The sequence below is a fragment of the Oncorhynchus nerka genome, unplaced genomic scaffold, assembly GCF_034236695.1.
Source record: "Oncorhynchus nerka isolate Pitt River unplaced genomic scaffold, Oner_Uvic_2.0 unplaced_scaffold_99___fragment_2___debris, whole genome shotgun sequence".
Taxonomy (NCBI): Eukaryota; Metazoa; Chordata; class Actinopteri; order Salmoniformes; family Salmonidae; genus Oncorhynchus; species Oncorhynchus nerka.
The window spans coordinates 40,322-65,050 of NW_027039949.1; the positions used below are offsets into that span (position 1 = coordinate 40,322).

General features: G+C 49.0%; 1 protein-coding gene across 1 annotated transcript; it reads right to left on the reverse strand.

Moving 5' to 3' along the window:
• Positions 1-2,088: 2,088 nt before the first annotated feature.
• On the reverse strand, positions 2,089-3,516 carry cunh15orf61 (chromosome unknown C15orf61 homolog). The gene is made up of 2 exons (XM_029668864.2): positions 2,762-3,516; positions 2,089-2,477 (listed from the first exon to the last, which is right to left on the reverse strand). Exons 1-2 carry the CDS (start codon positions 3,117-3,119, stop codon positions 2,353-2,355), a joined length of 483 nt encoding a protein of 160 aa, XP_029524724.1. The 5' UTR covers positions 3,120-3,516; the 3' UTR covers positions 2,089-2,352.
• Between the last annotated feature and the right edge of the window lie 21,213 nt (positions 3,517-24,729).

Sequence of the window (24,729 nt, forward strand, 5' to 3'; positions counted from 1 at the left end):
CACTGCAACCTGTATGCGCTCGTTGGCTGGTCCTCGCTACATATTCGCTGCCAAACCTACTAGCTCCAGGTCATATATAAGTCGGGTAAAGCTCCACCTTACCTCAGCTCACTGGTCACGATAACAACACCCACCCGTAGCACGCGCTCCAGCAGGTATATCTCACTGGTCATCCCCAAAGCCAACACCTCTTTGGCCGCCTTTCCTTCCAGTTCTCTGCTGCCAATGACTGGAACGAATTGCAAAAATCACTGAAGTTGGGAGACTTATCTCCCTCAATAACTTTAAGCATCAGCTGTCAGAGCAGCTTACCGATCACTGTACCTGTGCACAGCTCATCTGTAAATAGCCCATCCAACCAACTACCTACCTCATCCCCATATTTGTTTTTTCTGCTCTTTGCACAACAGTACTTCTACTTGCACATCCTCATCTGCACATATATCACTCCATGTTAATTGCTAAATTGTAATTACGTCGCCACTATGGCCTATTTATTGCCTTATCTCCTTACTTAATGTGCACACGCTGTATAAAGATTTTCTATTGTGTTATTGACTGTACGTTTGTTTATCCCATGTGTAACTCTGTGTTGTTGTTTTTGTCGCACTGCTTTGCTTTATCTTGGCCAGGTCACAGTTGTAAATGGTTAAATAAAGGTAAAATATAATGTTTTAAAAAGTCTGGTTTTAGATCCCATCATAGCACTCATAGCACCGAGACTGCACTCATGAAGGTGGTGAATTAAATTTTAATGGCTTCGGCCTGTTCTGCTCTGTATCTGTCCTCAAAATGGCCTACCCTGGAAGCCTTTGTTTCAGGCATAAGGATGGAGGTAAATGTTTTACTTTTAAACTCAGACAAAACAGAGATTCTAGTTCTAGGTCCCAAGAAACAAAGATGTCTACTGTTGGATCTGACAATTAATCTTGATGGTTGTACAGTCGTCTCAAATAAAACTGTGAAGGACCTCGGCGTTACTCTGGACCCTGATCTCTTTTGACAGACAGCTTTTTTCCATCTATGTAACATTGCATCTCAACATCAACTCTTCAGATGAGACTGCGTGAATCAGGCCTCCATGGTCAAATTGCTGCAAAGAAACCACTACTAAAGGACACCAATAAGAAGAAGAGACTAGCTTGGGCTAAGAAACACGAGAAATGGACATTAGACCAGTGGGAATCTGTCCTTTGGTCTGATGAGTCCAAACTTGAGATTTTTGGTCCCAACCGCCGTGTCTTTGTGAGACGCAGAGTAGGTGAACGGATGATCTCTGCATGTGTGGTTTCCACCATGAAGCATGGAGGAGAAGGTGTGATGGTGCTTTGCTGGTGACACTGTCTGATTTATTTAGATTTCAAGGCACACTTAACCAGCATGGCTACCACAGCATTCTGCAGCGATACACCATCCCATCTGGTTTGCACTTATTTGTTTTTCAACAGGACAATGACCCAACACACCTCCAGGCTGTGTAAGGGCTATTTGACCAAGGAGAGTGATGGGAGTGCTGCGTCAGATGACCTGGCCTCCACAATCACCCGATCTCAACCCAATTGAGATGGTTTGGGATGAGTGGGGCTGCAGAGTGAAGGAAAATCAGCCAACAAGTGCTCAGCATATGTGGGAACTACTTCAAGACTGTTGGAAAAGCATTCCATGTGAAGCTGGTTGAGAATGCCAAGCGTGTGCAAAGCTGTCATCAAGGCAAAGGGTGGCTATAAAATATATTTAGATTTGTTTAACACTTTTTTTGGTTACTACATGATTCCATATGTGTTATTTCATAGTTTTGATGTCTTCACTATTATTCTACAATGTAGAAAGGAGTAAAAATAAAGAAAAACCCTTGAATGAGTAGGTGTCCCCAAACTTTTGACTGGTACTGTATATTTACACTTTTTAAATAGGGGCTTGGAAATTCTACAGACGACAATGACATTGATGGACGCCACAATCTATATGAAATATTAAAGCCCCCCTCCCCCCCCATTCCCAAAAATAAGGAATCTGATGAACATTACAGAAGACAAGTTCATCGGGAGCAGAATTGATAGTATAACAAATCATCACTGGAGACGTCTATTTCAATTATTTGCAGATTTATTCCCTAATATTTACAATTTTAAGGGATTGAAATCAATATGGCAGAACAGTCTTGGGGATCATTCCCCTTCAGGCGTCTTACAGCTGTCCACTGCCCTGTGGTGCTGAAATATCAGGTCGTATTAGGATTTGCTTGTTGTCACCACAGGCACAGTTCAATCTAAACAGGACAGTTCAAAATGTCTCAGTGCACGATATTAACACTGAAAATAAACTAGCTTCCAAGCACATAAATAGATCGTTTTAATAGTGTGTGTCTTTCTCTTTGAAGGCAAAATATACAGTGACAGGTCCAGCACTAGTCTGTACAGTCTCTGTAGCTGTTATCACCATCAGACAGCCCATGCCATAGGCGAAACACGGGATACCTGAAAGACAGGGGAAGAAAACATGGAACAATTAAATGTGTTTTGTGTTGCACTCTGCTTGCAGTAGAATGTACAGTTTAAGGTCTATAGTGTGACATGCTTACAGTTCATGACATGTACAATTCTGGGACAACAACAAAAACATACATGATGAGAATAAGAAGTTATTCTCAAAATGAGGGGAAACAACTTGTTAACTGTCTACTAAATCAATATGAATCATGTGAAGGCCAGGTTGAGGTTCAAGAGACACAATTAAATACTAGTCTCTTTTTTCCACTGACCTAGATTGATGACTTTTAACATGCTGAAAAACGTGTCTTCGTAGTCTAAGTTCTGTGCTGGTGCTTTGGAACAGTGGTACTTGATAAAGGGGAAACACCCCGTCCTCAGTATCTGGTAATTGGCTCCCTGTACCGACCAGTTGAAGTTGGACCTCCCGAACTGGTCGTTATTGACGACGCTGTAGCGGACACAGAAGGAGGTCCAGGGAGGGAGGTTCCGCTGTAGCAGGTGACATGTCAACACCTCCGAAGCTGCGGGACGCGGCCGTCCTTTCCTCCGCAGTGCGCTCGGAAACAGAGCGACTTTGAGGAATATGTTGTGTATCCGCCGGAGTACTTCTTTCATGCTATGGATCATAGCTTATTGATTGGCAGGTGGTTTTACCAGTAAAATGGCTAGCTTATGACACCAGTATAATGTTAGTGCAGAGGGGATAAAGTGTGGACGTTGTTCAAAGCACGAATACCTTCTAATTTGTGTCTTATTCATTAATGTCATGTTTTATAAGCAATGTCACTTGCTAGCTATGAAGCTAGCTGTAAAGACCACCACGCCAACTAGTTATCTAGCTGTGTTAGAGTTCAACACAGGAGTACGAGCCGAACAGATCTGTGTATTATTTGTCAAACAGTCTCCTCTTAAGCGCAAGACAGCATGCTCCATAAAATGTCATCTCAAGTCCGTTGTTGTTCATTCAAACCTTTTTATCGATCAACTTTTAACTCACCGTCGTAACTAAACCGGAAACGTGTTCCGTCCGTCTACCAACACAGCACATCAAACTGTAGTTCCTAGCTAAAAGGCTGCGCTTTAACGTTTGTATCTTCTTAATAACTTGAGTTGTTCTAAATAAATACAGGTAGATCTCAGATCATACTGTAGCCTAGTGGTTAGAGCGTTGGGTAAGTAACCAAAAGGTTGCTGGATCGAATCCCGAGCTGACATGGTAAAATCTGTCATTCTGCCCCTGAACAAGGCAGCACTGTTCCCCGGTAGGCCGTCATTGTAGGTAATAATTTGTTCTAACTGACTTGCCTATTTAAATAAAGGTTCAATTTAAAAATCCTAAACATAATCACACAGTAACACACTATACAATGTAGCTACAACCTCTGGAAGGTAAGGTATACCATCTGTGGTCACTGGGCTTTATTCTGGACTGTCATTCCCTGGTCTCTGGTCTTTATTCTGGACTGTCATTCCCTGGTCTCTGGTCTTTATTCTGGACTGTCGTTCCCTGGTCCCTGGGCTTTATTCTGGACTGTCATTCCCTGGTCCCTGGGCTTTATTATGGACTGTCATTCCCAGGTCCCTGTGCTTTATTCTGGACTGTCATTCCCTTGGCTTTATTTTGGACTGTCATTCCCTGGTCCCTGGGCTTTATTATGGACGGTCATTCCCTTGGCTTTATTTTGGACTGTCATTCCCTGGTCCCTGGGCTTTATTATGGACTGTCATTCCCTGGTCCCTGGGCTTTTTTATGGACTGTCATTCCCTGGGCATTATCATGGACTGTCATTCCCTGGTCCCTGGGCTTTATTCCGGACTGTCATTCCCTGGTCCCTGGGCTTTATTCTGGACTGTCATTCCCTGGGCATTATCATGGACTGTCATTCCCAGGTCCCTGTGGTTTATTCTGGACTGTCATTCCCTGGTCCCTGGGCTTTATTCTGGACTGTCATTCCCTGGTCCCTGGGCTTTATTATGGACTGTCATTCCCAGGTCCCTGGGCTTTATTATGGACTGTCATTCCCAGGTCCCTGGGGTTTATTCTGGACTGTCATTCCCTGGTCCCTGGGCTTTATTCTGGACTGTCATTCCCTGGTCCATGGGCTTTATTCTGGACTGTCATTCCCTGGTCCCTGGGCTTTATTCTGGACTGTCATTCCCTGGTCCCTGGGCTTTATTATGGACTGTCATTCCCAGGTCCCTGGGCTTTATTCTGGACTGTCATTCCCTGGTCCCTGGGCTTTATTATGGACTGTCATTCCCAGGTCCCTGGGCTTTATTATGGACTGTCATTCCCTGGTCCCTGGGCTTTATTATGGACTGTCATTCCCAGGTCCCTGGGCTTTATTATGGACTGTCATTCCCTGGTCCCTGGGCTTTATTATGGACTGTCATTCCCTGGTCCCTGGGCTTTATTATGGACTGTCATTCCCTGGGATTTTTTTCTGGAATGTAATTCCCAACACATCTTCTATGTCCCTAATCTGGTCCTGCAGTGGATACAGCTTCATAACTCAGGAATACACTGAACATTCACTTCACTGTTAAGTTGTTCATCAAGTCATAATAGGACCCTAATATCATAACACCACACATTGGCTGTAACTTCTTTTTGAGATTGTTAGCTCATTAAAAGCGTACCTTAAAGTGGAACTGACCCCATTTTAGAAACATGAAATCTGTTCATATACACTTCCAGGAAGAAAATTACAATTCAAAAAAACAAATTCTGTCAAGTGACCACTTAGATACACTACCGTTCAAAAGTTTGTGGTCACTTAGAAATGTCCTTATTTTGTCCATTAAAATAACATCAAATTGATCAGAAATACAGTGTAGACATTGTTCATGTTGTAAATTACTGTTGTAGCAGGAAACAGCAGATTTATGGAATATCTACATTTATTATTTTATTTTACCAAGCAAGTAGACGGAGAATACGTTCTCATTTACAGCAACAACCTGGGGAATAGTTAGAGGGCAGAGGAGGGGGATGAATGAGCCAATTGTAAGCGTACAGAGGCCTATTATCAGCAACCATCACTCCTGTGTTCCAATGGTACGTTGTGTTAGCTAATCCACTTCCATGCTGCCAGATTGTAACTGCTGCTCAGGCAGTCTGTTGTTGTTGTTGTTGCCTTTTGTTCCTGCTTAGATCTTGTTTTTGTGTTATGCCCGTTTTCCCTTGCCTGACGCTTGTTGTCCTGTCCGCTACAGTGCTGCCCGCTCTGACTTTGGCCCGTCTCCAGTCCCACATCTCGTCAGTCCTGCTACTCCGTCCTGAACCCCCCCAACTCCACTGCGTCCTTGGATTCCTATCCGGACCTGCTAGCCCAGTCCCAACTCCCCTCGCTCCAGCATCAGCCTCTGGACCTGCTAGCCCAGTCCCAACTCCCCTCGCTCCAGCATCAGCCTCTGGACCTGCTAGCCCAGTCCCAACTCCCCTCGCTCCAGCCTCAGCCTCTGGACCTGCTAGCCCAGTCCCAACTCCCCTCGCTCCAGCCTCAGCCTCTGGACCTGCTAGCCCAGTCCCAACTCCCCTCGCTCCAGCCTCAGCCTCTGGACCTGCTAGCCCAGTCCCAACTCCCCTCGCTCCAGCCTCAGCCTCTGGACCTGCTAGCCCAGTCCCAACTCCCCTCGCTCCAGCCTCAGCCTCTGGACCTGCTAGCCCAGTCCCAACTCCCCTCGCTCCAGCCTCAGCACCTGCTTGCCCAGTCCCAACTCCCCTCGCTCCAGCCTCAGCACCTGCTAGCCCAGTCCCAACTCCCCTCGCTCCAGCCTCAGCCTCTGGACCTGCTAGCCCAGTCCCAACTCCCTCGCTCCAGCCTCAGCCTCTGGACCTGCTAGCCCAGTCCCAACTCCCTCGCTCCAGCCTCAGCCTCTGGACCTGCTAGCCCAGTCCCAACTCCCTCGCTCCAGCCTCAGCCTCTGGACCTGCTAGCCCAGTCCCAACTCCCCGCTCCAGCCTCAGCCTCTGGACCTGCTAGCCCAGTCCCAACTCCCCTCGCTCCAGCCTCAGCCTCTGGACCTGCTAGCCCAGTCCCAACTCCCTCGCTCCAGCCTCAGCCTCTGGACCTGCTAGCCCAGTCCCAACTCCCCTCGCTCCAGCCTCAGCACCTGCTTGCCCAGTCCCAACTTCCCCTCGCTCCAGCCTCAGCACCTGCAGCCCAGTCCCAACTCCCTCGCTCCAGCCTCAGCCTCTGGACCTGCTAGCCCAGTCCCAACTCCCTCGCTCCAGCCTCAGCCTCTGGACCTGCTAGCCCAGTCCCAACTCCCCTCGCTCCAGCCTCAGCACCTGCTAGCCCAGTCCCAACTCCCCTCGCTCCAGCCTCAGCCTCTGGACCTGCTAGCCCAGTCCCAACTCCCCTCGCTCCAGCCTCAGCCTCTGGACCTCCTAGCCCAGTCCCAACTCCCCTCGCTCCAGCCGCTGGACCTGCTAGCCCAGTCCCAACTCCCCTCGCTCCAGCCTCAGCCTCTGGACCTGCTAGCCCAGTCCCAACTCCCCTCACTCCAGCCTCTGGACCTGCTAGCCCAGTCCCAACTCCCCTCGCTCCAGCCTCAGCCTCTGGACCTGCTAGCCCAGTCCCAACTCCCCTCGCTCCAGCCTCAGCCTCTGGACCTGCTAGCCCAGTCCCAACTCCCCTCGCTCCAGACTCAGCCTCTGGACCTGCTAGCCCAGTCCCAACTCCCCTCGCTCCAGCCTCAGCCTCTGGACCTGCTAGCCCAGTCCCAACTCCCCTCGCTCCAGCCTCTGGACCTGCTAGCCCAGTCCCAACTCCCCTCGCTCCAGCCTCTGGACCTGCTAGCCCAGTCCCAACTCCCCGCTCCAGCCTCAGCACCTGCTTGCCCAGTCCCAACTCCCTCGCTCCAGCCTCAGCACCTGCTAGCCCAGTCCCAACTCCCTCGCTCCAGCCTCAGCCTCTGGACCTGCTAGCCCAGTCCCAACTCCCCTCGCTCCAGCCTCAGCCTCTGGACCTGCTAGCCCAGTCCCAACTCCCTCGCTCCAGCCTCAGCCTCTGGACCTGCTAGCCCAGTCCCAACCCCTCGCTCCAGCCTCAGCCTCTGGACCTGCTAGCCCAGTCCCAACTCCCTCGCTCCAGCCTCAGCCTCTGGACCTGCTAGCCCAGTCCCAACTCCCCTCGCTCCAGCCTCTGGACCTGCTAGCCCAGTCCCAACTCCTCGCTCCAGCCTCTGGACCTGCTAGCCCAGTCCCAACTCCCCTCGCTCCAGCCTCAGCCTCTGGACCTGCTAGCCCAGTCCCAACTCCCCTCGCTCCAGCCTCAGCCTCTGGACCTGCTAGCCCAGTCCCAACTCCCCTCGCTCCAGCCTCAGCCTCTGGACCTGCTAGCCCAGTCCCAACTCCCCTCGCTCCAGCCTCAGCACCTGCTTGCCCAGTCCCAACTCCCCTCGCTCCAGCCTCAGCACCTGCTAGCCCAGTCCCAACTCCCCTCGCTCCAGCCTCAGCCTCTGGACCTGCTAGCCCAGTCCCAACTCCCCTCGCTCCAGCCTCAGCCTCTGGAACTGCTAGCCCAGTCCCAACTCCCATCGCTCCAGCCTCAGCCTCTGGACCTGCTAGCCCAGTCCCAACTCCCCTCGCTCCAGCCTCAGCCTCTGGACCTGCTAGCCCAGTCCCAACTCCTCGCTCCAGCCTCAGCCTCTGGACCTGCTAGCCCAGTCCCAACTCCCCTCGCTCCAGCCTCAGCCTCTGGACCTGCTAGCCCAGTCCCAACTCCCTCGCTCCAGCCTCAGCACCTGCTTGCCCAGTCCCAACTCCCTCGCTCCAGCCTCAGCACCTGCTAGCCCAGTCCCAACTCCCTCGCTCCAGCCTCAGCCTCTGGACCTGCTAGCCCAGTCCCAACTCCCTCGCTCCAGCCTCAGCCTCTGGACCTCCTAGCCCAGTCCCAACTCCTCGCTCCAGCCGCTGGACCTGCTAGCCCAGTCCCAACTCCCCTCGCTCCAGCCTCAGCCTCTGGACCTGCTAGCCCAGTCCCAACTCCCCTCACTCCAGCCTCTGGACCTGCTAGCCCAGTCCCAACTCCCCTCGCTCCAGCCTCAGCCTCTGGACCTGCTAGCCCAGTCCCAACTCCCCTCGCTCCAGCCTCAGCCTCTGGACCTGCTAGCCCAGTCCCAACTCCCCTCGCTCCAGACTCAGCCTCTGGACCTGCTAGCCCAGTCCCAACTCCCCTCGCTCCAGCCTCAGCCTCTGGACCTGCTAGCCCAGTCCCAACTCCCCTCGCTCCAGCCTCTGGACCTGCTAGCCCAGTCCCAACTCCCCTCGCTCCAGCCTCTGGACCTGCTAGCCCAGTCCCAACTCCCCTCGCTCCAGCCTCAGCACCTGCTTGCCCAGTCCCAACTCCCCTCGCTCCAGCCTCAGCACCTGCTAGCCCAGTCCCAACTCCCCTCGCTCCAGCCTCAGCCTCTGGACCTGCTAGCCCAGTCCCAACTCCCCTCGCTCCAGCCTCAGCCTCTGGACCTGCTAGCCCAGTCCCAACTCCCCTCGCTCCAGCCTCAGCCTCTGGACCTGCTAGCCCAGTCCCAACTCCCTCGCTCCAGCCTCAGCCTCTGGACCTGCTAGCCCAGTCCCAACTCCCCTCGCTCCAGCCTCAGCCTCTGGACCTGCTAGCCCAGTCCCAACTCCCCTCGCTCCAGCCTCTGGACCTGCTAGCCCAGTCCCAACTCCCCTCGCTCCAGCCTCTGGACCTGCTAGCCCAGTCCCAACTCCCCTCGCTCCAGCCTCAGCCTCTGGACCTGCTAGCCCAGTCCCAACTCCCCTCGCTCCAGCCTCAGCCTCTGGACCTGCTAGCCCAGTCCCAACTCCCCTCGCTCCAGCCTCAGCCTCTGGACCTGCTAGCCCAGTCCCAACTCCCCTCGCTCCAGCCTCAGCCTCTGGACCTGCTAGCCCAGTCCCAACTCCCCTCGCTCCAGCCTCAGCCTCTGGACCTGCTAGCCCAGTCCCAACTCCCCTCGCTCCAGCCTCAGCCTCTGGACCTGCTAGCCCAGTCCCAACTCCCTCGCTCCAGCCTCAGCCTCTGGACCTGCTAGCCCAGTCCCAACTCCCCTCGCTCCAGCCTCTGGACCTGCTAGCCCAGTCCCAACTCCCCTCGCTCCAGCCTCAGCCTCTGGACCTGCTAGCCCAGTCCCAACTCCCTCGCTCCAGCCTCAGACTCTGGACCTGCTAGCCCAGTCCCAACTCCCTCGCTCCAGCCTCAGCCTCTGGACCTGCTAGCCCAGTCCCAACTCCCTCGCTCCAGCCGCAGCACCTGCTTGCCCAGTCCCAACTCCCTCGCTCCAGCCTCAGCACCTGCTAGCCCAGTCCCAACTCCCTCGCTCCAGCCTCAGCCTCTGGACCTGCTAGCCCAGTCCCAACTCCCCTCGCTCCAGCCTCAGCCTCTGGACCTGCTAGCCCAGTCCCAACTCCCATCGCTCCAGCCTCAGCCTCTGGACCTGCTAACCCAGTCCCAACTCCTCGCTCCAGCCTCAGCCTCTGGACCTGCTAGCCCAGTCCCAACTCCCTCGCTCCAGCCTCAGCCTCTGGACCTGCTAGCCCAGTCCCAACTCCCCTCGCTCCAGCCTCAGCCTCTGGACCTGCTAGCCCAGTCCCAACTCCCCTCGCTCCAGCCTCAGCCTCTGGACCTTCTAGCCCAGTCCCAACTCCCCTCGCTCCAGCCTCAGCCTCTGGACCTGCTAGCCCAGTCCCAACTCCCCTCGCTCCAGCCTCAGCACCTGCTTGCCCAGTCCCAACTCCCCTCGCTCCAGCCTCAGCACCTGCTAGCCCAGTCCCAACTCCCCTCGCTCCAGCCTCAGCCTCTGGACCTGCTAGCCCAGTCCCAACTCCCCTCGCTCCAGCCTCAGCCTCTGGACCTGCTAGCCCAGTCCCAACTCCCCTCGCTCCAGCCTCAGCCTCTGGACCTGCTAGCCCAGTCCCAACTCCCCTCGCTCCAGCCTCTGGACCTGCTAGCCCAGTCCCAACTCCCCTCGCTCCAGCCTCTGGACCTGCTAGCCCAGTCCCAACTCCCCTCGCTCCAGCCTCAGCCTCTGGACCTGCTAGCCCAGTCCCAACTCCCCTCGCTCCAGCATTAGCCTCTGGACCTGCTAGCCCAGTCCCAACTCCCCTCGCTCCAGCCTCAGCCTCTGGACCTGCGAGCCCAGTCCCAACTCCCCTCGCTCCAGCCTCAGCCTCTGGACCTGCTAGCCCAGTCCCAACTCCCCTCGCTCCAGCCTCAGCCTCTGGACCTGCTAGCCCAGTCCCAACTCCCCTCGCTCCAGCCTCAGCCTCTGCACTGGGCTTCCTGCAACCCGTCCAAGCTTCCCCTGGCCTGCACCCCATCATACCCCTGTGTTTCAAAAAATATCTTGGTTACCTCATCCCAGTCTCCTCGTCGGAGTCTGCTCTTGCGTTCACCTGTTCCGCTCCGCGTGACAAACAATGGTGTTTAGGGACTGTGTGTGTTGTGTATTGATATTCTAGTTCGTCCCTTTAGGGCACCTGTAACACCCCCCTGCTTACATACATTGGAATGCTTGTAATGTTTTTCCTGTAAAACGCATTAAACAATGCCCATGTTAGTTTCTACTCCCATCTCATGTCATGTCCTTATATTAGTTGTGTAAGTAATATAATGTGGGATTGTAATAAGGGTGTTTTAGGGGCTATGTGGGTTTAGTGAACATAATGAGCACTGGGTAGCAGGGGTATGTGGGTTAACTGTTGGGCCTTCCATAATTAATTGGTGCCAGATACAAGATACTAAGTGTGATTCTAGGCAAATACAGGCAGCAGCAGCAGGGTCGTGAGCCAGCTAGCAGAACACAGGCAGCAGCAGGGTCGTGGGCCAGCTAGCAGAACACAGGCAGCAGCAGGGTCGTGGGCCAGCTAGCAGAACACAGGCAGCAGCAGGGTCGTGGGCCAGCTAGCAGAACACAGGCAGTAGCAGGGTCGAGGGCCAGCTAGCAGAACACAGGCAGTAGCAGGGTCGTGGGCCAGCTAGCAGAACACAGGCAGCAGCAGGGTCGTGAGCCAGCTAGCAGAACACAGGCAGCAGCAGGGTCGTGGGCCAGCTAGCAGAACACAGGCAGTAGCAGGGTCGTGGGCCAGCTAGCAGAACACAGGCAGCAGCAGGGTCGTGGGCCAGCTAGCAGAACACAGGCAGTAGCAGGGTCGTGGGCCAGCTAGCAGAACACAGGCAGCAGCAGGGTCGTGGGCCAGCTAGCAGAACACAGGCAGTAGCAGGGTCGTGGGCCAGCTAGCAGAACACAGACAGTAGCAGGGTCGTGGGCCAGCTAGCAGAACACAGGCAGTAGCAGGGTCGTGGGCCAGCTAGCAGAACACAGGCAGCAGCAGGGTCGTGGGCCAGCTAGCAGAACACAAGCAGCAGCAGGGTCGTGGGCCAGCTAGCAGAACACAGGCAGTAGCAGGGTCGTGGGCCAGCTAGCAGAACACAAGCAGCAGCAGGGTCGTGGTCCAGCTAGCAGAACACAGGCAGTAGCAGGTTTGAGGGCCAGCTAGCAGAACACAGGCAGCAGCAGGGTCGTGAGCCAGCTAGCAGAACACAGGCAGCAGCAGGGTCGTGGGCCAGCTAGCAGAACACAGGCAGTAGCAGGGTCGTGGGCCAGCTAGCAGAACACAGGCAGTAGCAGCAGGGTCGTGGGCCAGCTAGCAGAACACAGGCAGTAGCAGCAGGGTCGTGAGCCAGCTAGCAGAACACAGGCAGTAGCAGGGTCGAGGGCCAGCTAGCAGAACACAGGCAGTAGCAGGGTCGTGGGCCAGCTAGCAGAACACAGGCGGTAGCAGGGTCGTGGGCCAGCTAGCAGAACACAGGCAGCAGCAGGGTCGTGAGCCAGCTAGCAGAACACAGGCAGCAGCAGGGTCGAGGGCCAGCTAGCAGAACACAGGCAGTAGCAGGGTCGAGGGCCAGCTAGCAGAACACAGGCAGTAGCAGGGTCGAGGGCCAGCTAGCAGAACACAGGCAGTAGCAGGGTCATGAGCCAGCTAGCAGAACACAGGCAGTAGCAGGGTCATGAGCCAGCTAGCAGAACACAGGCAGTAGCAGGGTCGAGGGCCAGCTAGCAGAACACAGGCAGTAGCAGGGTCATGAGCCAGCTAGCAGAACACAGGCAGTAGCAGGGTCGTCGGCCAGCTAGCAGAACACAGGCAGCAGCAGGGTCGTGGGCCAGCTAGCAGAACACAGGCAATAGCATATAAGTCTGTGTGCTTCAGACCCAGTTTAATATCAGAAGTCGTTGTGATGGCCGTGTGCTTCCACTTGTCAGAGACCGTCTCCTCAGACTCCTCACACAAAAATAATCAAAGACAGACTTTTATTGTTGTGTTCAAAAGACTGTCTGTCCAGCAGATTTAATTGTTTGGAATATCCAGCGGTCTCTAATGACGGGCCAGTTCTACAGACATCTTCACGTTGTGGAGCGACTAGTATGAGATAAAACGCTGTGCTGCTGCTTCAGTGACACACACACAGAATGTAAATTAATGTTTGATATAATAACAGCAGTTGCGGATTACCGAGTGTAAACTGCTCTGTGGGCTCTAATAGAGAGTGTAAACTGCTCTGTGGGCTCTAATAGAGAGTGTAAACTGCTCTGTGGGCCCAAATAGAGTGTAAACTGCTCTGTGGGCTCTAATAGAGAGTGTAAACTGCTCTGTGGGCTCTAATAGAGTGTAAACTGCTCTGTGGGCTCTAATAGAGTGTAAACTGCTCTGTGGGCTCTAATAGAGAGTGTAAACTGCTCTGTGGGCTCTAATAGAGAGTGTAAACTGCTCTGTGGGCTCTAATAGAGAGTGTAAACTGCTCTATGGGCTCTAATAGAGAGTGTAAACTGCTCTGTGGGCTCTAATAGAGAGTGTAAACTGCTCTGTGGGCTCTAATAGAGTGTAGACTGCTCTGTGGGCTCTAATAGAGTATAAACTGCTCTGTGGGCTCTAATAGAGAGTGTAAACTGCTCTGTGGGCTCTAATAGAGAGTGTAAACTGCTCTGTGGGCTCTAATAGAGAGTGTAAACTGCTCTGTGGGCTCTAATAGAGAGTGTAAACTGCTCTGTGGGCTCTAATAGAGAGTGTAAACTGCTCTGTGGGCTCTAATAGAGAGTGTAAACTGCTCTGTGGGCCCAAATAGAGTGTAAACTGCTCTGTGGGCTCTAATAGAGAGTGTAAACTGCTCTGTGGGCTCTAATAGAGTGTAAACTGCTCTGTGGGCTCTAATAGAGTGTAAACTGCTCTGTGGGCTCTAATAGAGAGTGTAAACTGCTCTGTGGGCTCTAATAGAGAGTGTAAACTGCTCTGTGGGCTCTAATAGAGAGTGTAAACTGCTCTATGGGCTCTAATAGAGAGTGTAAACTGCTCTGTGGGCTCTAATAGAGAGTGTAAACTGCTCTGTGGGCTCTAATAGAGTGTAAACTGCTCTGTGGGCTCTAATAGAGTATAAACTGCTCTGTGGGCTCTAATAGAGAGTGTAAACTGCTCTGTGGGCTCTAATAGAGAGTGTAAACTGCTCTGTGGGCTCTAATAGAGAGTGTAAACTGCTCTGTGGGCTCTAATAGAGAGTGTAAACTGCTCTGTGGGCTCTAATAGAGAGTGTAAACTGCTCTGTGGTCAATTTCTAAATTACATTTTCAATTTGTTTCTCTAAGTACACCTTGTACAGCTGTTTCACAGGGAGCTATAGGAACACAAAATTACATTGAATTTCACAGTGTAAACTGCTCTGTGGGCTCTAATAGAGAGTGTAAACTGCTCTGTGGGCTCTAATAGAGAGTGTAAACTGCTCTGTGGGCTCTAATAGAGTGTAAACTGCTCTGTGGGCTCTAATAGAGTGTAAACTGCTCTGTGGGCTCTAATAGAGAGTGTAAACTGCTCTATGGGCTCTAATAGAGAGTGTAAACTGCTCTGTGGGCTCTAATAGAGAGTGTAAACTGCTCTGTGGGCTCTAATAGAGAGTGTAAACTGCTCTATGGGCTCTAATAGAGAGTGTAAACTGCTCTGTGGGCTCTAATAGAGAGTGTAAACTGCTCTGTGGGCTCTAATAGAGTGTAAACTGCTCTGTGGGCTCTAATAGAGTATAAACTGCTCTGTGGGCTCTAATAGAGAGTGTAAACTGCTCTGTGGGCTCTAATAGAGAGTGTAAACTGCTCTGTGGGCTCTAATAGAGAGTGTAAACTGCTCTGTGGGCTCTAATAGAGAGTGTAAACTGCTCTGTGGGCTCTAATAGAGAGTGTAAACTGCTCTGTGGGCTCTAATAGAGAGTGTAAACTGCTCTGTGGTCAATTTCTAAATTACATTTTCAATTTGTTTCTCTAAGTACACCTTGTACAGCTGTTTCACAGGGAGCTATAGGAACACAAAATTACATTGAATTTCACAGTGCCAGGATCTCCTTAGTTTCATTGTAAGTCATGGGCCAATGCTGAACAACATCTTACTGAGGTAAGTTGTGCTGTGAAGGTGGATGAACCCTTCTTCCTCATTGTAAATTCCAGCATTGCTCTGTTAGAGAAAAGGAAGGTGCACGTTTTATTATGGTACAACACTATCATCAACAGTTAGATGCTATTTTTAAGGTGTAAACCTCAATAGGCCTCTCTGCGGCCTCCTCCCTCTCTGCGGCCTCCTCCCTCTCTGCGGCCTCCTCCCTCTCTGCGGCCTCCTCCCTCTCTGCAGCCTCCTCCCTCTCCTTCCTCTCTGCGGCCCCTCCCTCTCTGTGGCCTCCTCCCTCTCTGCAGCCTCCTCCCTCTCTGCAGCCTCCTCCCTCTCTGCAGCCTCCTCCCTCTCCCCCCTCTCTGCAGCCTCCTCCTGTAATGAAAATGAACAATGTTGGTGTTGTACTCCAACCCATTATGAAACATCTGTATATAGTGTTCTACTCTAAACCCATTGTGAAACATCTGTATATAGTGTTCTACTCAAAACCCATTATGAAACATCTGTGGAGTATTAAGAGTACTTATAACTGCATGGAGGTCTGTTATGGCAGAAGGCTCCACCAGAAAGGTGACACCATCAGTAACTGGCAGAAGGCTCCACCAGACAGATAACACCATCAGTAACTGGCAGAAGGCTCCACCAGACAGGTTTACACCGTCACTAACTGGTAGAAGGCTCCACCAGACAGATAACACCATCAGTAACTGGCAGAAGGCTCCACCAGACAGATTTACACCGTCACTAACTGGTAGAAGGCTCCACCAGACAGATAACACCATCAGTAACTGGCAGAAGGCTCCACCAGACAGATGACACCATCAGTAACTGGCAGAAGGCTCCACCAGACAGATGACACCACCAGTAATTGGCAGAAGCCTCCACCAGACAGGTGACACCATCAGTAACTGGCAGAAGGCTCCACCAGACAGATGACACCATCAGTAACTGGCAGAAGGCTCCACCAGACAGATGACACCATCAGTAACTGGCAGAAGGCTCCACCAGACAGATGACACCATCAGTAACTGGCAGAAGGCTCCACCAGACAGATTTACACCTTCACTAACTGGTAGAAGGCTCCACCAGACAGGTGACACCATCAGTAATTGGCAGAAGCCTCCACCAGACAGGTGACACCATCAGTAACTGGCAGAAGGCTCCACCAGACAGATTTACACCGTCACTAACTGGTAGAAGGCTCCACCAGACAGATTTACACCGTCACTAACTGGTAGAAGGCTCCACCAGACAGGTGATACCATCAGTAACTGGCAGAAGGCTCCACCAGACAGGTGACACCATCAGTAACTGGCAGAAGGCTCCACCAGACAGATTTACACCGTCACTAACTGGTAGAAGGCTCCACCAGACAGGTGATACCATCAGTAACTGGCAGAAGGCTCCACCAGACAGGTGACACCATCAGTAACTGGCAGAAGGCTCCACCAGACAGATTTACACCGTCACTAACTGGTAGAAGGCTCCACCAGACAGATGACACCATCAGTAACTGGCAGAAGCCTCCACCAGACAGATGACACCATCAGTAACTGGTAGAAGCCTCCACCAGACAGATGACACCATCAGTAACTGGCAGAAGCCTCCACCAGACAGATGACACCATCAGTAACTGGTAGAAGCCTCCACCAGACAGATGACACCATCAGTAACTGGCAGAAGCCTCCACCAGACAGGTGACACCATCAGTAACTGGCAGAAGGCTCCACCAGACAGATTTACACCGTCACTAACTGGTAGAAGGCTCCACCAGACAGATAACACCATCAGTAACTGGCAGAAGCCTCCACCAGACAGATTTACACCGTCACTAACTGGTAGAAGGCTCCACTAGACAGATAACACCATCAGTAACTGGCAGAAGCCTCCACCAGACAGATTTACACCGTCAGTAACTGGCAGAAGCCTCCACCAGACAGATGACACCATCAGTAACTGGCAGAAGCCTCCACCAGACAGATTTACACCGTCAGTAACTGGTAGAAGGCTCCACCAGACAGATTTACACCTTCACTAACTGGTAGAAGGCTCCACCAGACAGATAACACCATCAGTAACTGGCAGAAGCCTCCACCAGACAGATTTACACCGTCAGTAACTGGCAGAAGCCTCCACCAGACAGATGACACCATCAGTAACTGGCAGAAGGCTCCACCAGACAGATAACACCATCAGTAACTGGCAGAAGCCTCCACCAGACAGATTTACACTGTCACTAACTGGTAGAAGGCTCCACCAGACAGATAACACCATCAGTAACTGGCAGAAGCCTCCACCAGACAGATAACACCATCAGTAACTGGCAGAAGCCTCCACCAGACAGATGACACCATCAGTAACTGGCAGAAGGCTCCACCAGACAGATGACACCATCAGTAACTGGCAGAAGGCTCCACCAGACAGATGACACCATCAGTAACTGGCAGAAGGCTCCACCAGACAGATGACACCATCAGTAACTGGCAGAAGCCTCCACCAGACAGATAACACCATCAGTAACTGGCAGAAGGCTCCACCAGACAGATGACACCATCAGTAACTGGCAGAAGCCTCCACCAGACAGATAACACCATCAGTAACTGGCAGAAGCCTCCACCAGACAGATGACACCATCAGTAACTGGCAGAATGCTCCACCAGACAGATGACACCATCAGTAACTGGCAGAAGGCTCCACCAGACAGATGACACCATCAGTAACTGGCAGAAGAGGAAGAAGATTAGACAGTTAAATCATAACTTTACCCAGAAAAGTGCCTCATTTGAATTTTGTTTTTACAACAGTGTGCAGGCCAAATTACTATTTTTCAAATATATAACTCTTAGTCACCTTAAAATAGATTATGATGTCTGAAAGACAACTAAGAATCTGAAAATCAGTGTGCCAAGCTGTGTCTAAGATGGATGGGTGGGGGCGTCACTGAGGTACCACTGGCAAAAGAGATGCCTTCAGCAATAGGTTGACCACCTGTTTTGACTGAGGGACATCTCTTCAGCCTCTGTGAGTTGTGGTGGTTGTGGTGGACCCCCACGTGTTTTGACTGAGGGACATCTCTTCAGCCTCTGTGAGTTGTGGTGGTTGAGGTGGACCCTCACGTGTTTTGACTGAGGGACATCTCTTCAGCCTCTGTGAGTTGTGGTGGTTGTGGTGGACCCCCACGTGTTTTGACTGAGGACATCTCTTCAGCCTCTGTGAGTTGTGGTGGTTGTGGTGGACCCCCACGTGTTTTGACTGAGGGACATCTCTTCAGCCTCTGTGAGTTGTGGTGGTTGTGGTGGACCCTCACGTGTTTTGACTGAGGGACATCTCTTCAGCCTCTGTGAGTTGTGGTGGTTGTGGTGGACCCTCACGTGTTTTGACTGAGGGACATCTCTTCAGCCTCTGAGTTGTGGTGGTTGTGGTGGACCCCCACGTGTTTTGACTGAGGGACATCTCTTCAGCCTCTCTGAGTTGTGGTGGACCCCCACGTGTTTTGACTGAGGGACATCTCTTCAGCCTCTGTGGTCCTCAGATTTTTTTTCTCTATTCGCTATAATGTATGTACAGTGCCTTACAGAAGTATTCATCCCCCTTGGCGTTTTTCCTATTTTGTTGCATTACAACCTGAACATGTAATAAAATTGATTTTTATTTGTATTTCACGTAATGGACATACACAAAATAGTCCAAATTGATGAAATGAAAAACAATTACATTATTTTATAAGTTAACGGAAAAGTGGTGTGTGTATATGTATTCACGCCCTTTGCTACGAAGACCCTCCCCTTTGCTATGAAGACCCTCCCCTTTGCTATGAAGACCCTCCCCTTTGCTATGAAGACCCTCCCCTTTGTTATGAAGCCCCTCCCCGTTGCTATGAAGCCCCTCCCCTTTGCTATGAAGCCCCTCCCCTTTGCTATGAAGCCCCTAAATAAGATCTGGGGCAACCAATTACCTTCAGAAGTCACATAATTAGTTAAATAAAGTCCACCTGTGTGCAAAGTATAGATCATGGTTGGGTTAAAGAAAAATATCAGAAACTTTGAACAACCCACGGAGCACCATTAAATCCATTATTAAAACATGGAAAAAATATGGCACCACAACAAACCTGCCAAATTTTTAAAAACATTGAACTTCTATTGGAGGTATTGTATCGAATCTTTTCCATGATCTGCTGCTACTCTGTGTTGTACTCCACTCAATATTTATTTTTGGCTTAACTACACTGCTTGTAATGACTATATGCTGTTTTATACATGTACCACCTAATAGGATTTTGTTTTATTTTGTGTATGTGTGAGTTTAGAGGACAAAACAAAACTTAATTGGCCATCCCATTCAACAGTACAATGAATGTCATTGTTAGTATTGCTGTCTTTTTTATTTGATTTCTTATTGTAAAATAATAAACATACATCTTTTTTTTTTAATCACAGCTCCACAGAGGAGATGAAGTATCTGTCCATAGGACCACTTTAAGCTGTACACTCCACAGAGCTGGGCTTTAGGGAAGTGTGGCCAGAAAAAAAGCCATTGCTTAACATCATTAGGATAGGGGGCAGTATTTTCATTCCAGATGAAAAGCGTGCCCAAAGTAAACTGCCTGTTTCTCAGGCCCAGAAGCTAGGATATGCATATAATTGGTAGATTTAGATAACAGTTTTAGAACACACTCTAAAGTTTCTAAGATGATGTCTTTGAGTGTAACAGAACTTATTTGGCAGGCGAAACTCCGAGGACAAACCATCCAGGAAAAAATTAATTTCAGTTCACTGTGTTTTCTATTAGTTCCTATGGCTTCCACTAGATGTCAACAGTCTTTAGAAATTGGTTGATGTTTTTCCTTTGAGAAATGAAGAAGTAGGGCTTTTCAGACTGAGTGTCAAGCCAAGTGGACTCTTCTGTGTGGCACGCGTGAACTGGAGCTCGCTCCACGTTGTTTTTATCCGTTATTGAACACAGTATATTCAGTCTTAAATTTTATCGATTATTTACATTTTAGGATATCTAAGATTGGATTAGGAAAGTTGTTTTAAATGTTTGAACCTTGTTTACAGGTAACCTATTAGATACTTTGTTGGGCGAGTTGGAACCGGTGTATTTCTGAATCAAACGCACCAAATAAATTGACATTTTGGAGATATAAAGAAATAATTTATTGAACAAAAAGGACCATTTGATGTTTCTGGGACATTTGAGTGCCAACAGAAGAAGATCTTCAAAGGCATGTATTATTGCCCTGACCTTAGAGAGCCTTTTGTTGTCTCTATTTGGTTTGGTCAGGGTGTGATTTGGGTGGGCAATCTATGTTCTGATTTCTATGTTTTGTGTTTCTATGTTTTGGCCGGGTATGGTTCTCAAATCAGGGACAGCTGTCTATCATTGTCTCTGATGGGGCAGACTTTTTTTCCTTTTGGTATTTGTGGGTAATTATTTTTGTTAGTGGCACTATAGCCCTCGTAAGCTTCATGGTCGTTTCTTTGTTTCTTGTTTTGTTGGCGACATTTTACAAAATAAAATAAAATGTACGCTCACCACGCTGCGCTTTGGTCCACTTCTTCAGACGTCCGTTATATCACTATTTCTGACTTTTGTGCCGCACCTGCCTGGTTGAAATGCTTTTTATGTGTTGGTATGCGGGGCCTCAGATAATCGCATGGTTTGCTTTCGCCGTAAAGCCTTTTTGAAATCTGGCGGCTGGATTAACAAGAAGTTAAACTTTATTTTGATGTACTGCACTTGTAATTTTATTAGTGTTAAATATTTATAGTATTTTCTTAGGGCTGAAATCCCGTTAACGGGATCGATATGACAGCCAGTGAAAGTGCAGGGTGCCAAATTCAAAACAACAGAAATCTCATAATTAAAATTCCTCAAGCATACAAGTATTTTATACCATTTTAAAGGTAATCTTGTTGTTAATCCCACCACAGTGTCCAATTTCAAATAGGCTTTACAGTGAAAGCACCACAAACAATTGTTAGGTCAGAGCCAAGTCACAGAAAAACACAGCCATTTTTCCAGCCAAAGAGTGGAGTCACAAAAATCAGAAAGAGAGAGAATTAATCACTAACCTTTGATGATCTTCATCAGATGACACTCATAGGACTTAATGTTACACAACACATGTATGTTTTGTTCGATAAAGTTTGCATTATGTTCAGGAGTTACAAAAAAATTGAGTGATTTTGCAGAGAGCCACATCAATTTACAGAAATACTCATTATAAATGTTGATGAAAATACAAGTGTTATACATGGAAATATAGACACACTTCTCCTTAATGCAACCGCTGTATCAGATTTCATAAAAGCTTTACGGAAAAAGCAAACCATGCACGGCGCTCAGAGGCCCAACAAGCCAAAAAGATATCCACCATATTGTGCAGTCAACAGAAGTCAGAAATAACATTATAAATATTCACTTACCTTTGATGATCATCAGAATGCACTCCCAGGAATCCCAGTTCCACAATAAATGTTTGATTTGTTCAATAATGTCCATTTAGCTACTTTTGTTAGCGCGTTTGGTAAACAAATCAACTCACGAAGCGCGTTCACTAGTTGTAGACAAAATGACAAAACGTTCCGTTACAGTCCGTAGAAACATGTCAAATTATGTATCTTTAGGATGTTTTTAACATAAATCTTCAATAAGTTTCCAACCGGAGAATTCCTTTGTCTTCAGAAAAGCAATGGAACGGGAGCTACCTCATGTGAATGCGCGTGACCAGCTCGTGGCTGCTGACAGACCTCTGACTCATTCCCCTCTCATTCAGCCCCCCTTCACAGTAGAAGCCTCAAACAAGTTTCTAAAGGCAGTTGACATCTAGTGGAAGCCTTAGGAAGTGCAACATGACCAATATCCCACTGTATCCTCAATAGGGGCTGAGTTGAAAATCGACCAACCTCAGATTTCCCACTTCCTGGTTGGATTTTTTTCTCAGGTTTTTGCCTGCCATATGATTTCTGTTATACTCACAGACATCATTCAAACAGTTTTAGAAACTTCAGAGTGTTTTCTATCAAAATATACTAATACTGTGCATATATTAGCAACTGGGACTGAGGAGCAGGCAGTTTACTCTGGGTACCTTATTCATCCAAGCCACTCAATACTGCCCCCAGCCATAAGAAGTTAAATATTTATAGTAGCGGACGCTAGCGTCCCACTGATCCGAAAGAAGTTCAAGGGAAAACAATTGCAAACACGTTTGGTGTTTGCCAAAAGGCATATGATGTGGGAGACTCCCCAAACATATGGAAGAAGGTACTCTGGTCAGATTAGACTAAAATTGAGCTTTTTGGCCATCAAGAAAACGCTATGTCTGGCACAAACCCAACACCTCACATCACCCTGAGAACACCATCCCCACAGTGAAGCATGGTGGTGGCAGCATCATGCTATGGAGATGTTTTTCCATCGGCAGGGACTGGGAAACTGATCAGAATTGAAGGAAAGATGGATGGCGCTGAATACAGGGAACTTATTGAGGGAAACCTGTTTCAGTCTTCCAGATATTTGAGACTGGGACAGAGGTCCACTTTACTGCAGGACAATGAACCTAAGCATACTGCTAAAGCAACACTCGAGTGGTTTAAGGGGAAACATTAAATTTCATAGTCAAAGCCCAGACCTCAAACAAATTGAGAATCTGTGGTATGACTTAAAGATTGCTGTACACCAGAGGAACCCATCCAACTTGAAGTAGCTGGAGAGGTTTTGCCTTGAAGAATGGGAAAAGATCCCAGTGGCTAGATGTGCCAAGCTTATATAGACATACCCCAAGAGACTTGCAGCTGTAATTGTTGCAAAAGGCGGCTCTACATTTGACTTTGGGGGAGGTGGATAATTATGCACGCTCAAGTTGTTTTTGTCTTATTTCTTGTTTGTTTCACAATAAAACATATTTTGCATCTTCAAAGTGGTAGGCATATTGTGTAAATCAAATGATATACACCCCCCCCCCAATGAAAAATCTATTTTAATTCCAGGTTGTAAGGCAACAAAATAGGAAAAATACTTTTGCAAGCCACTGTGTAAAGGCACTTAGGTGTTACTTTCAAGTAGACAATATTATATAATGCCAGTGTTGGGATGGCTGAAAAATTTACTTTTCTTTTTTTGCCTCAAATTTCACAAACTACTTAAATATATCACATGTTGAATGTTGCCACTGAATGTTGTTTAATTAGGTAGGGTAAGCTAAACAACATCACAATAGCTTGTAATGAAATTATACCTTGTTTTGAAGTATATTTTTATATTTCATCTTCAATTGCTGCCAAGAATGTTTTGTGCCTGTTGGATTGCACCTGCATAAATATAACACACACACACACAAATGTTGAATAAGTTGAACACTCGAGATAAAACAATTAATACTCACTCATTGTTCTTGGTCAGCAATTCTCTGCCACGCCAGCTCACGTTCATTTGCTGCTGCTACTAGATTGCTTTTTTTCATAAATATACTCATATTCTACATACACATTCATTCATATTTCATAAATATATACTCATATTCTACATACACATTCATTCATATTTCTAACTCCACTGGGGAGGAGTCGGAGGTTCGAGCCCTTTTCTCCTGTTGCCATGATGAATCATGTTATCTGTGTTCCATTGATGAGGGCTTTTTATCTCCTCATGCAAGTGGTTAACTTAACAATTAGTTCAATCAACTCTGAGTTATCACCTGTTCTGAAACCGAAAACTCGGAGTTATCACCTGTTCTGAAACCAAAAACTCGGAGTTATCACCTGTTCTGAAACCGAAAACTCGGAGTTTGACAGCTCAGAGTTAGTTAAACCAGAGTTCAGATTTAAATTCAGAGTTTGTGAAAGGTCGGTGAGGTGACCACAGGTGGGTGATTTTACTTGTTTGAACAACATCAAAAATATGACCTACTGTACTGCATCTGTACTTGCAGGAAATAAAGAAGACTTCATAAAAAGAAAGACCTATTTGTAAGGACCGATGCTGAAGAGCAGCAGGTACGGGGAGTAGAACATGTAATAAGGACCAGACATCAACCAGGACAGTGTCAGAACCGGGTAGACATTCATCCTGAAGCGGGGACCAGAGTTTGGGAGCAGAGAGATATAGGGGAGGTAATGACAGAGGTGATTGAGTCCAGGTGAGTCCAATAATCGCTGATGTGCGTAACGGGGAAAGGCAGGTGTGCGTAATGATGGTGGCAGGAGTACGTAATGCTGGGAACCTGGCGCCTTCGAGTGCCCGGGAGGGGGAGCGGGCGTGACAATATTGTCTTTATTTGACACTGGGGAGGTGATGGGTCAATCAGAAATGATGGTAGCATATTGTCTTTATTTGACACTGGGGAGGTGATGGGTCAATCAGAAATGATGGTAGCATATTGTCTTTATTTGACACTGGGGAGGTGATGGTCAATCAGAAATGATGGTAGCATATTGTCTTTATTTGACACTGGGGAGGTGATGGTCAATCAGAAATGATGGTAGCATATTGTCTTTATTTGACACTGGGGAGGTGATGGTCAATCAGAAATGATGGTAGCATATTGTCTTTATTTGACACTGGGGAGGTGATGGGTCAATCAGAAATGATGGTAAATGAGAGCATGTCCACGATGTGTCATATGAACGATATGAGGGCTGATAAGATTGTTCAGATGAATGATCGGTTGTGCAGAAACGCTCAAACACATAATCATCAGGGATAAAACATCCAAGTGGGGTCTGATCACCCTCTTCCCGACCTGAGTATTCATCCTTCAATATCAACTGGCTCTTCAAGAAAAGGACACGCCATCTCTGA